This window comes from Pavona decussata, unplaced genomic scaffold (assembly GCF_977016875.1).
Source record: "Pavona decussata unplaced genomic scaffold, jaPavDecu1.1 SCAFFOLD_50, whole genome shotgun sequence".
NCBI classification, from domain to species: Eukaryota; Metazoa; Cnidaria; class Anthozoa; order Scleractinia; family Agariciidae; genus Pavona; species Pavona decussata.
In genome coordinates, this window is record NW_028145472.1 from 680,001 (window position 1) to 693,353 (window position 13,353).

The window sequence follows — 13,353 nt, forward strand, 5'->3', positions numbered from 1 at the left end:
ACCAACTGAGCTATCCGGGAAACGGATGCATATGTCACCTTTTGGAAACGACAAAACAGTATTTCATGTCAAGGCAAGTCAAGGGCTTTCCTTTTGGGCGAGGCCTTTCTGTACGTATGAAACCTTACTACCTACTAATTGCAAACAACTCTAAGAAGTTACATTTTCGGACATGGTATAATGGATGTTGTCTACGAGTGATCAAAATGGGTCAGGTTAGGCAGTACGGCCTGAGTATAAAACTGAGGAACATAAGTGATATTCTCCAGTTTTCAGAACTTTAGGTCGTTTCTAGAGCGTTTCCTACTTGCTGGTTGTTTACATTATTTATTTACAACTCTTCGCCAATGCAAATTAAAAAACAATTGGCAGTCACTTGCCACAGATCGAGACACCTCTCCAATTACAATTGCAAGTTCCCGAAGAACGACAAATCAGTTGGGAATACAAGATTGCACGACAAGGTAAAGAGAAAATAACTAAATGAATATATGAAGACAAAATTCAGCAACATTGTCTTACGGATCATGATGGACAGTGATCGAGCAGTGTGGAACAGCTAGCTGATGACTAGCGCAACAACATTGATTGTGTTTTAAAATCAAAGGTTCCTTTGAGAGCAACTCGTGGATGCAGAGGATATAATATATAAATTTGGTCGTTGCATTTGGGCGTCATATATTTATTTTGCACATATTCCTTGTTACAACTGGATTGATCATTGTGAGAAGTCGTGGATTTTGTTACTGGTTATTAATAAATTGAAGTGACTAGGCAAGCATCACTTGTAAAGCGATTTGAAAAAATTGCGAGTCAATTTTGAAGTGAATTTATTGGCCATTGAGGAACACAATTCAGAAAAGTTTCGCGAAAACTGTTCAGAGTACGAGCAATAGTATTTCAGTACAAATTCACAATCAAACCTACAAAATTTTGTGGATTCCCAGACGCAGTCAAACATTTCCGAGAAAGGTAAGCGTAATTTCCTTCCCTTGAACTCTGCAATTTCTGTTGTTTAAACTGTGGAGTATTCCTTACAAGTTCTTCTTTCGATTTACCGATTCATAAAGGTTTGTTTTCCTTTGACTTAAACTGCAGTCGATCTAAGATCCAAACACGAATATCTTTGATTCTGTCCGAAAATTTTTGGTTGAACGGATCGCGCCCTTTAAATTTTGTAAACACGCCCAGAACTGATTGGTCAATGGAAACAATGGTCTCTTGACAGTCTTGACAAAAAGGACACGAGGGGACCCCGGGAGAAATCGGTTTGCCTGTCAACAACTGGCCTCTGACCACCTGCACCAGAAAACTTTTGTTTCCCGGCGTGCTCTACGAACTTTCAATGTGTCCATGGCGCTCTTGCCGGGCATCTTCGAAATTTCAGAAGCAAGCTGACTTGAAAGAAAATCTTTCTAGCAAAAGTGATACGACTTCAATTGAGTCGGTATTGCGCTGGCAGGATAGGTATTCATCTCTACTTTGATTCTATGGAGGAATTGGCACACAAGGGATGAATTTAGTGGATTTTTTCTGCTTTGTGCTTCAGGCATGGCTAAAATGGTGTTCGGCCTCGCGTTTCACTTAGCAAACCACTTAGGAAACCCGAATGACGCTAACTAGCCGAAATCGCTTCGATACGGCTTGAAAAGCTGGTAAATGACAAAGAATACAAGAAGCAGAAGGGTGAGTTTTTATTGCCAAAACAATGTTAGTTTCTACCATTTTACACAAATCCGTTGCATTTCCATACAAATCCTTATAATTCAACAGTTCTCTTATATTGACATTGGGCTTCCTGTGCCCAAGCATAATATTCATTAAATTGGCATATCAATTTCTTTCAAACAAAATATGTTAATGTTAAATAAAGTAAATAAAATATATAGATGTCGTTGTTGTCTATCATAACATTTGAGTTGCGTTTTTGTTCAGTTTTGCGCCATTCTAAATTTATGCGTATTGCACGTGTATATATTAATTGACAAGGAATGTAAAACTTTGACTTAAATTCAAGAGCGAGTTTCGACATATGCCTCGTTTGCAAGCTGCCTGAAATTTTCCGATAAAACTTTTTTTTATCCCATTCTGACTTCAAGCCTTAAGAAAAGCGTAACATACAAATGTTTTTCTGAAAACAAATCGCATATACCATAACATTCTTCAGAACTAACACCTCTACCAAATCATCAAAGCGCTTCAAAATTGTCACTATGGAGTTCATGAGTGACACAGTGAAGTCCGCATTGAGCATTCAACTCTGGGAACCTGGGTCAAATTGAGCATCAGTGGTAGAGAGGCGAGGTGTTTTTGATCGCGCCACGATTTCTGACAACAACTACCCGGAAAGGGCAAAATTGTCATACTGCTGTCTTGTCCTCCTTAGGGAGGTGGTGTGCAGGTATTATATTCGAAATTAAAACGTTTTCTTTCGCTCGAACATACGGAGACAATTTCAAGAAAGAGTAAGGAGACCGCGTCAGTTTGCCCTTTTATGCTTCTCTCTCGAGCCTGCTAAGGCCTCATTGTTTAAGACTCTATTGGAAGCCGATAACTTTCAACGAGCCTTGGACTTTCGATACTTGCGAGAAATGTCGGCTGTTTCCACCCCTTCTCACTTGGATATTGAAGGCTGATTTTGGAACTGAAAACCAATATTTTTCCGTTTGTGAATGTGCTGTTGTAATGTGCTCGAAGCAAGCAATCACAGCCCCGTAACAATATTACCAGTTCACTACCTTGTCATTACCTTGACGATTTCGTAATTGTTTGACATGTGGACCATTCAGAGTCGTTTTGTACCATATGTGATAACACCACAGGAAAGGCTTGGATGGTGACGTCACAATATCGGTATCGATATCGATGTCGAAAAAATGCCAGAATCTGTACAGAGTACTAAACTACAAACTTGAGGGAGGGGAGGTAGAGTGTAAGCATGGAATGGGACGCAAGGGTGAAATACTCCCTGCTGACAAGAAGAAACTGCTCATGGTGGTCAGTGGTGCCACCTCAAGAGAATTAAGAAAAGGGTCTCGATGGATTTGGAGAGGGTGGTCTACTTTTAAAAAAGTTAAGCACCAACGTTGCTATGCCACTTAATATACCAAACCAAGTTGACTAACTTAGGTTAATTCCTGGTAACAATGACAAGCTTGATTGACATACATTGTCATACATACGGAAAACATTCTAAAAATACCATCACTCTAAAAAGAGCAAGTTTTCAAACCACAAAGCATAATTTTAAGTCAATGTTAAAAGAAGTCTGAAGTCAATCACCGTCCTAGGCATGTTTTCGAACTGACTGGATTTCAAGAGCCGGGGCTTTGCAGACAGTCCAGACTGGCGTGTTTTAGTCTGGTTCTTAATGAATTCAACGTTTGTTTTCGTCCAAGCCGACATGGAAATCTTCAACATGATGCTCTAAGCAAAAATATTGAGTCAGGAGCTACCAAACCGTTTGTACTAGGACTTGTGCCTCAAAGCGATTTGCTTTTCCACAGCTCATTTAATTCAGTGTTTGTCAGACTTCCAAGACTTGTTCAGCTGCTTGACTTTAAGCTAAAACCTTGCTGTCGCAGTAGTCAAGCTTTACCTTCAAGAACTTGCTTCGAACCTTTTTACTCTCGGTTTCTAATTGTGGAGTATTTGTAACCTTACCTTCTTAGGTAACGTTCAATTGCAGTGCGAAGACTGCCATGCTCGTATAGTCTTTCCCCTCTTCTTTACGCACTGTTGCGTGGATATCCTCGAGAATTTAGTTGACTGCCTCCGGTTCATAGTTTTCAACATTTTGGTCGTTGCCCTTTTGTGCTTTCCAAGACCTTCAAACTTTTTTCCTGTTGTTTGTGCTTTATTGAGTTTCTTTGCATTTTCCTTTAAACTTCGAATTAAAATGCTGTTACTCTCTTCAAACCTGCTCACCATTTTGTTTAGAGACAGCCGATTTGCAAATTTGCTTACCTGTCAATCATTTTAATTTCACCTTTGTTGCACTAATACAACTTTCTGCACTCAATTTCACACTTCTGCACTCCATTTAGGATAAATTTAGCCGCTCTCCACCAATCAGATTGCAGAAATTTTTGTATGTATATTATTAACATGGTAAATCTTTCTTAAATTTTGCCTTCTTTCTTAACGCGAGATTATAAGCCTGGCTAACTGGAATAAAAACGCTTGAAAAGAAGGTTAAAAAAAAAGGTCATGTTTTATGAGGACCATTCCTTTTATCATGCCAGACGGTAAACAGATGAAATAATGGGGATGGCCAATAAGCCTAAATTATTTTGCTAAATTTTCCATAAACACCAGGCGAGATAAGGCCATCAGAACGTGTTTTGTAACTAAGCTAGGATGTACCTTTTTCAGCGAAAAAGGCATGGAGAAACGCATGGTTCAGTAAAAGTAGATTTTCGGTAATAAAAACCCCACTAGAATTACATCGGTTATTTGCATTTATATGGGCCTAAAAATCGTTCGTCACATGACCTGTTTTCTCCATTGAGACTGGTGAATATGAGCTCCGCTATAGCCGAGCGTGACGAACAGCGGTTTAGAACATCTTTGTGCCCTCCTAATGTAAGTCCCTAGAAAAGTCCTTTGCATTCTAGGGATGGCCTTCGCGGTGTTATTTCAGTGCATGTGTCATAAAGATCTGGATTTTGTGTATGACAGAGTAAGGGGAAACGATTTGGTCTGTAAACAGAACTACAAACCTGAGGGAGGGAAGGTAGAGTCTAAGCATGGAATGGGGTGGAAGGGCAAAACACTTTCTACTGACTAAAACAAACTGATCATGGTGGCCAGTGGTGCCACCACAAGTGAATTAAGAAAAGGGTCTCGATGGATATGGAGAGGGTGGTCTACTTTAAAATACGTTAAGCACCAACGTTGCTATCCCACATAATATACCACACCAAGTTTTAAAAGTTATCTTCATTGAAATTAAAAAAAAAATTTCGGAAAAAGAAGTCTTTCTCTCAATGACAATTAGCTTAAGGTCTGGAGAACTAACTGTTTTCTTTCTTGTTTCTTTTTTTATTTATTTATTTTTTACTTTATTTACTTTCCGTGTAAATTACGATGTTTTTAAATTGGAGAGAGACTGGGATGTCACAATAGTTTTTTTAATTTTTTTTTTTTATTTTTATAAAAAAACACTGATTAACTTAGGTTAATTCCCCGAAAGGTGAAGAATTGAAAATAGAAAGAGCAACATTTTGACGTTGGTTATCAGGTTGTAATCCGAAAAGTGAACATTTGCATAAATTAGGGCGTGATCTATCATGTGCCCACAGTTAACACTGTAAATCTTTCTAAAATTTTGCCTTCTTTCTTATCGCGAGATTATAAGCCTGCCTAACTGGAATAAAAACGCTTGAAAAGAAGGGTAAAAAAAGGCCATGTTTTATGAGGACCATTCCTTTTTTCATACCAGACGGTAAACAGAGGAAATAATGAGGATGGCCAATAAGCCTAAATTATTTTGCTAAATTTTCCATAAACACCAGGCGAGATAAGGCCATCAGAACGTGTTTTGTAACTAAGCTAGGATGTACCTTTTTCAGCGAAATAGGCATGGAGAAACGCATGGTTCAGGAAAAGTAGATTTTCGGTAATAAAAACCCCACTAGAATTACATCGGTTATTTGCATTTATATGGGCTTAAACATCGTTCGTCACATGACCTGTTTTCTCCATTGAGACCGGTGAATATGAGCTCCGCTATAGCCGAGCGTGACGAACAGCGGTTTAGGCCAGCTTTGTGTCCTCCTAATGTGAGGCGCAAGAAAAGTCCTTTGCATTCTAGGGATGGCCTTCGCGGTGTTATTTCAGTGCATGTGTCATAAAGATCTGGATTTTGTGTATGACAGAGTAAGGGGAAACGATTTGGTCTGTAAACGCATCTGCTTAATCAGTCTTGAGAACCATGCTTAACGTTCCTGTTGTTTTACGCGAAGAACTCTGGTTCACGCACCAAACTACAAGGTCTCAAAGGGGTTTCCGCTTCGAATCCCCCCTCCCTCCCCTACCTTCTCCCTAAAGTATGAACAATAAAAAGAGTCTGGACTCTAAGGATTCAGCGGCCTTCGGAATCAACGGCAAAAATTTCTGGAGTCTAAGGCCCACAAGACTCCTCCTTTGTGATCCTGAAATTATTTTGCAGTGTAGTCGTTTTTAGTGAATTTTCACGTAAACTTCATGATTTCAAGACCACCTGGTGCGCAAGTCAAAGAGTGGCAGCTGTATGCATCACACTGTACAGTGTACAACTGAAAGGGGGAGGAAATGTCGTTCCGTCCGTAAAATCAGATTGAAAACTAATAAATAGTGGTTTTAGTGCAGTAAGAAATGCTGTTATTTTGAAAAAATCACAACAATTTCAAGATACTAATAAAGGAGCCCGGATTTTAGCTTTGGTTGACTTAAATTGTGTGGAAGGTAACTGTAGCTGAATTATGTAATTAAAAGAAAAAATCGGCAAGAACTGGTAAACTCCAACATCTGTAGCAAACAAACTTGCACCGTAAGAAATTCACACAACACACTGTATTATTTACCCGACCTTTGTTTCTATGTTTCCCGTTATATATAACTTCCGGACAAAATTGGCTTTAGTCTCTGCACCTTCCAAGCTTTAATAATTAAATGCCTGATTTGATTACTTCCACTTAGTTGTTATTTCCGAAAATTCAGATTACAATCCATTTTAAATTAGAAAAAATAAGCGATCATTCAGTCCGCAGCGGGAATCTACAAACACCTTAAAGTTAAACTATAGAAAAAACAACAACAACAACAGCAACTCTGCTTGTTGTTTCAAGCCTGTGGGGGTGGTAGTTCTTCCACGTAGATCCGGGACACTGAGTTCCAGCCTGTGTATGCATCACCAGATCCATAACTAGCACAATCACCGACCCAGAATCCCACACGCACGGTGCCTTTGCGGACTTTTTCACAGACTCCTTCGATTTGCCTCACTCGGTGTAAATTCTTTCTGCCGTTTTTCCCATATACCATGAACACTACACCATCAATGGCTGCTGGAGCTGAACACTCTGCACCATTGAAGGTGAAATACCATCGCCTGCAACACGCATGGCAGTTATAGATGCGAAGATCTCCATTCCAGAAGACACGCAGCCCTGTTTTGTCAGATGTCTTCTTGAAAACACATTCCTGTGAAATAAATAAAACAAACAAACAATTGGACTGAAGTGGGAACCATCGACATTTACATTAATACATGAAACAAACTGATCTGATCCGGCAGTTGCGCTTTCGGACCCAATAAGCAAATCCCATAAAAAAAGAAAAGTTTTAGTAGTTGCTGATGTCTTTACTCTCATAAAAATGTACATATCTTGATTAGCACACCACCAGGAATGGTTCATTAGTATAGACATCAGACCTCATAGTTACTGGGTAGAGTTTATTTATTTATTTATTTATTTATTTATTTATTTATTTATTTATTTATTTATTTATTCTTGTATTAACATTACCTATTATTCTGCCAAGTTAAATAATAATGATTTTATTTAAGTGTCAATTTATTTAGTACTTTGGTGCTAATCTAGGATACTGTAAATAATTGTAGGTAATAATATAAACTAAACATAATTTCCATTGTTTTTGGCTCATGATTCTGTAGCTGATCGTTTACCTTAATCAATCCAGAGTCCCTATCATCTTCCAGTTTCTTAAAAACGCACTGTTTCCAGTTACGCACAAAAGACCCTAGAGCTCCTTTGGGGCCTGGGGGACCTTGAATTCCACGAGCACCTGTGTCACCCTTGTTTCCACGTGAACCTGGTGGGCCAGAGGATCCTTGTGGTCCCTTGGGGCCGGGAGGACCTTGGTTACCACGAGCACCTGATTTGCCTTTGTGACCACCGGGTCCTTGGGCACCTTTAAGGCCTGAAGTACCTCGTCTTCCACTAGGGCCTTGATCGCCCTTATTTCCTCTAGGGCCCATAGGTCCTTCAGGTCCGTGATTGCCGGGTAATCCCGCGGCACCTGCTGGTCCCGCGGGTCCAGGGTTTCCTGGGATACCTGGAATTCCTGGTGCGCAGAAACATGCGCTGTGACGACAAGACCCATATGATGACGTCTGTTGAGGAGTACCCTGAAGGAAGGAGTTAGGATTAATTTTTAATTTGATTTACTATGTATCAGGTCAGTGGATAAAGTTTTAGTCTATCGTGCTCATTGGGTATTTAAATTCTTCTGGGTAGCATTGCCATGCACCTCTTGGGATTGTCCTTTCTTTCGGCGCATTCATTAGTCTGTCGCATATAAAATGACTTATCAAAGCTGGCTATCCAGTGGCGGTAAAACTTCGCCTCATTTAATAATTGCCAATAAACCTTTATGTGATCTTAGCGCTTTTCTAAAAGCCTTCGTTAAACTGGCAAGATAATAGACTTAGTTCAACATAATGAACACTGGTTGCTGTAAGATAGTTGCTTTCGTTTTTATTGACACTTAACATAAGAAGCCGTTCAATTTTTATGAGACTAGATTGGCTGGTGGGATTCAAGAGAGGGGGGGGGGGGTATACGAAACAACTGGTTTCGGGGGGGGGAAGGGGGGTTGAAGATATGTAAATATCTGACGGTCGGATGTTTACTTCAACAATTTCTAGTACCCGATTTAACTATATTGTTAAAAATGACGTGTAACTAGTTGCTCTTTTCCTCTTTTAATCCTATTTTGTTTAGAGGGCAACAGGAAGGGAGCTGACTGTTGTATAAGTTTGTACCTAGAGTCTGTTCATCAAACTCACCTTGTTGTCACGTGGTTTTCTGCTGCTGCTGTTGTCATTCGCAGAACACAAGGTGATCAGCAGTAAGAACAGTACACACAGCATAGTGGTCAGCGCTATACTCAGCCAGCGTTTCGTCATCATTCAATCTGTGAAAATTGAATTCTCGAACTCAGTTTTATTCAACACGCAATAAGAGAACAAACAGCTGCGCAATTAGCAAAGTACAAGGACTACAAAGACTGGAACATTGATGACGCGTTGATTTGAGCTTTCTTGTTGCAATAATTAAAGTAAATAACAGACAGAAAAACCAATAACCAATAGCTGAAATTTTGTTACAACAAAGAATATTTCTTAGAAAGTCATCGATAATCTGTGGATGTTTTATCAGATAAAACCTATTTATCATTCATTACCGTTGAGTTTCGTCATGTAGACATAGAATTATTGAAGCGCCACAGGAGTCATCACAGTCTGTTCTTCAATATAGCTCATTTCACATTTCATGAAAAATGACTAATTTACGTCATGCCTAAAATTCAAATTGTTTTTGAGAAGTTAAACGAATTTTACTAAAAATCTTCAAAATAATTGAACAGGCACTCAGTTCATTTTTCTCAAAGAAATTTCAATTTAGTATAGAAACGTAAGGAAGAAACCTCCAGTTCTATTACCTACCAGTCTTGCTTGTGCGGCTTCAACCATCTGAAGGAAAACTGATTCACCTCTTACTATTACGAAAGCTTTTATCCTTTTTGTTTGTTGACTTATAGGTAAAAAACTTGTTTCAGACAAGTTTTAAAGCTGGCAACATGTTGGGTGTCAAAATAAGCAAAGCTCCCCGATTGGTTAAATCATTTTTGTTGACTTAAAGGTAACACGTTTTAAAGTTGATAACATGTTGGGTTCCAAAATAAGCCAAGCACTCCTATTGGTCAAATCACTTCTGTATCCACCAATAACCTTGACTCTTCTATAATGTTTTGTAAGACGGCTTGTTACGCAAATTAGGCCAATGATATTTCCGTTTTTCATCGAGCTGTTTTGTTTTGAACATGTCTGATAACATGTATTAAACAGGACAAATATATCCATATTGGTTGACAGACAATTTTCAAAATGGCTAATCTGGCAATGTCTCGGATTTGTTTTTTAATTAAAATCTTGCATACTGAAACCCGTTTCAAAATAGACTTTAGTATTGAATAACATAAAAAACAACCTACGCTCTTGGAAATATTTATCAGGAAATTTAAAAAATGAATCCGCCAAAGAAATGCGAATCATCTTTCCAAAATTATGAAAAGAAACCTTTGTTGAGAAAGTCGGTTGTGGAAAGAATGTCTTCTAATGTTGAAAGTGAGCTGTGAAACAGAACGTGCATGGTTTCTACGATCTTTTTCTTCTCGTTTGACTCTAAAGTGTACCTCTTTTACTCTTTTTCTTTACTATGTGATGAAACAGACGTCGAGATTGTTTGACACGTCAGCGCCTTGTTAGCGCGATGTCCTCCTTATGCAGTTTTTACTGATTACTTGCTCAATTCAATCTTGTTCAATCTGCGCCTGTATCTTTAGATTATTAACAAATGGCGAAATCTGCAATCGTAAAGTTACTTATTCCTGTTGCAAGTTAAAATCACAACGATGGATTTAACTTGAGAACGAAATTAATTTTTTGTCATTAAAATCGCTATTATCATGCTTGTTTTACAGAATTAGAGTTTAATTTTATAGACCTGATTTGCTTTCAGTTAATTGCGTTCTAACCTGAAAGTCTTAATTTTGTAATGATGTGTTTTTTTCGCTGGTTTTGTTAAATTAAAAAAAAAAATTAATACTTATATAGCGCCCTTTAACATCTAAATGATCAAAGGCGCTTTACAATCCAAGAAAGCTAATTACAAATAAAATCAAATCAAATCAAATCTTGGTTTTTGAGGAGAGGGGAAAACCGGAGTACCCGGAGAAAAACCTCTCGGAGCAGAGTAGAGAACCAACAAACTCAGCCCACTTATGACGCCGAGTCCGGGAATCGAACCCGGGCCACATAGGTGGAAGGCGAGTGCTCAAACACTGCGCCAACCCTGCTCTGTTTAACCGAGTGCTGTTAAATTCAAGTAACATACTGGAGTCATTTGCAACGTGATTTAATTTGTTAGTTTGGCCAGCAGCCATTTTTAGTTGCATCGAGAATGACATGAAAAACAGAATAAGGTCAAACTAGAGAGCGTTTGGTGTCTGAAAAACTGCCACCACTAAATTAACTAACCGAACAAAAGTTTGTCCCCTATCGATAAGTGCTTTAATGATAGTTTTAAGCAAATTAGTTACCGCACTCGATACATTTTCCGACATCAAATAGAGCACCGCACATCATGGACGCTGGAACACACATTGAGTTTTTTTTTTATTTCTGAAAGTCACGAAGCAGCCGAAAGAGAAACTGGTTTCTTTGTTGTTTAAGTCGTAAAAACTAAATTCAGCGCGAAAGCGCTGCTTAAAATGCATTGTACTAAATATCAAAACGTTTACCTTCGAAGAAATTCCTCACTGATCTAGGTTGTCTAAACGAGAACAAGAAATCTGAAACAGAGGAAAAGAAAAAGAATTAGATTTTACACCAAAACGAGCAACGAAATCCTTCACAAATAACATTCAACAAAACTGCCGAGAACTTACAGTGTCGGATTCATCGGTCCTTCCTTGTCAGTTTTGGAAAGGTTTCAGTTGATGAAGCTCTATTTTGTGTTGTTTAATTAGGTACTCGTTAGAACAAGTTCGTCCAAAACATTTGTTTTAAATTTTAATTTCAAAACACTATCCACCCCCCCCCCCTCCCCCAGTTTGTTTAATCACCGATTCGTCGAATAGGAGGGTATCTTCAATGTTGCTTTGCTACGCTGTGTTCCCTCAATAGCAGTGATTCACGGTTCCTTTACTAAAAAAAAAGACGGAGTAAAACGTTTTTAACTTTTTAAATAAAATACCTGTGGACTGAGATTAATGTAATCGGTGAGATATCCTTGTTTCCCTTCGTCCAGAATCTGAGCTTCGAGAGGGCCATTTGTATATTTTAAGAGCTTCACCAATCTTTTCCGCTGAGGAGGTCCTCCCACAGCCTAACCCGATACATCCCGGCTTCCTCACAACGGCCGATCTTTCAACTACACACAAAAAAAAAAAATAGAATTGATTGAGCTTGCAAGACCCCCACTGTCAAAAGCCTTCCCTAACCCTTATCACGTTACCTTACGGTTACCATATCAGTTGTATAATTTTCTGTCAAAGTGGAACAGTTTAGCTCCATTTTAATCCATTGTCTTTTGTATCATGGCTTTTGCAATACGTTTTATTTGGCTCCGGGTACATTTTATTGACGAATAAAGAGTTCAATTTTCGTGAAATGGGTAATTAAGGTTGTTTTGTTGCCAGTTGCAGTCTGTTGGCATATGTTTGAATATTACAGCCAACGCTTAACTCGCTTAAATAAAACGATTGGACACATTGACACAATGCTGGGTGAATAATTTTTTGCCGCGCGTCAACCGAAGAAGGACGAGACGAAGGGGTGATTCGCGCGATCGTCACAAAGAACATAGGTGAAGGATGTTTGACGCCTCATTGCAAACGACTTCTAAATCTGACACATTTCCTGTTTATTTGCTCAGTTTAAGAATAACTGTGTGCATTTTAAAAGAACCCTGTGCTTGGTTTCGACCTAATAAAATAGTTTTCAAAAAAAGCTAATTTGGATGCATAAAAGACTTGTTTGTATTACCGATTTTGAAACGCGAGGATGGCTGTTGGTTTCAGTCTGTTGGCATATGTTAGAATATTTCAGTCAACGCTTAACTCGCTTTAATAAAACGATTGAACGCATTGATACAATGCTGTGTGAATAATTTTTTGCCGCGTTCATCGAAGACGGAAGAGACAAAGAGGCGATTGGTAACAAGGAACATAGAATAGATGAAGATTGTTTGATGCCTTATTTCAAACGACTGCTAAATCTGACACATTTCCTGTTTATTTGGTCAGTTTAAGAATAACTGTGTATATTTTACAAGAACCCTTTGCTTGGTTTCGATCCGATAAAGTAGTTTTTAAAGAGCGTATTTGGATGCATAAAGACTCGTTTGTATTGCTGATTTTGAAACTCGACGATGCCTAACTTTTATTTCGTACATTGTTTCGTCTTATCAATCGAGAAATAAGTTCTCTCAAATTAAACATGGAGCCATGTAAAAACGTTTGGTTTTGAGCTGGTAAAATAATTTGCAAAGAACTAATTGTGACGATAGCTTCGAAAGAGTCTTTACTAATTTTGAAACGCTAAGATGGCGAACCGTTTTTTTTTTTTTTTTTTAACTGTTTATCGCCTCGATTGATTCGTCTTTTTTTTAGACCGAATTTCTTCTTAAATAAAACATGTGGCGATGTAAAAATGCTTGGTTTGGAGCTGAAAAAAAATTACAAAAACCCTAATTGTTCGCTTCAAACAAGTAGTGGTGAACTGTTAAACTGCCACCGCTATGTAATTTTCAAAAGAGGTCTAATTTACCCATTTCTCAGTTC

General features: G+C 38.5%; 2 protein-coding genes across 5 annotated transcripts in view; both read right to left on the bottom strand.

The window, feature by feature from the left end:
* The window catches only part of LOC146481382 (uncharacterized), a 41,003-nt gene extending 29,641 nt beyond the window's left edge, over positions 1 to 11,362 (bottom strand). Inside the window, exon 1 of the mRNA XM_085108467.1 lies at positions 11,311 to 11,362. The gene's annotated coding sequence lies outside the window, so the exon portion shown is untranslated. The remainder of the gene's footprint in view (positions 1 to 11,310) is intronic.
* On the bottom strand, positions 6,727 to 11,851 carry LOC146481385 (uncharacterized). Of its 4 annotated transcripts, none has more exons than XM_085108477.1 (5): positions 11,766 to 11,851; positions 11,311 to 11,361; positions 8,795 to 8,922; positions 7,673 to 8,134; positions 6,727 to 7,185 (listed from the first exon to the last, which is right to left on the bottom strand). In XM_085108477.1, exons 3-5 carry the CDS (start codon positions 8,915 to 8,917, stop codon positions 6,826 to 6,828), a joined length of 945 nt encoding a protein of 314 aa, XP_084964603.1. In that variant the 5' UTR covers positions 8,918 to 8,922; positions 11,311 to 11,361; positions 11,766 to 11,851; the 3' UTR covers positions 6,727 to 6,825. The 4 variants fall into 4 exon arrangements, with proteins under 4 accessions (XP_084964603.1, XP_084964605.1, XP_084964604.1 ...); XM_085108479.1 differs by lacking the exon at positions 11,766 to 11,851 and adding an exon at positions 11,458 to 11,472; XM_085108478.1 differs by lacking the exon at positions 11,766 to 11,851 and having other exon boundaries at positions 11,311 to 11,443.
* Between the last annotated feature and the right edge of the window lie 1,502 nt (positions 11,852 to 13,353).

Bases quoted from the DNA above. Each gene is read 5' to 3' on its own strand.
- LOC146481385 (XM_085108477.1), bottom strand. From the start codon at position 8,917: ATGATGACGAAACGCTGGCTGAGTATAGCGCTGACCACTATGCTGTGT. The intron at 8,135-8,794 runs GTGAGTTTGATG...TCCTTCCTTCAG, and splicing joins GAAAACCACGTGACAACAAG to GGTACTCCTCAACAGACGTC. The intron at 7,186-7,672 runs GTAAACGATCAG...TTTATTTCACAG, and splicing joins GGGACTCTGGATTGATTAAG to GAATGTGTTTTCAAGAAGAC.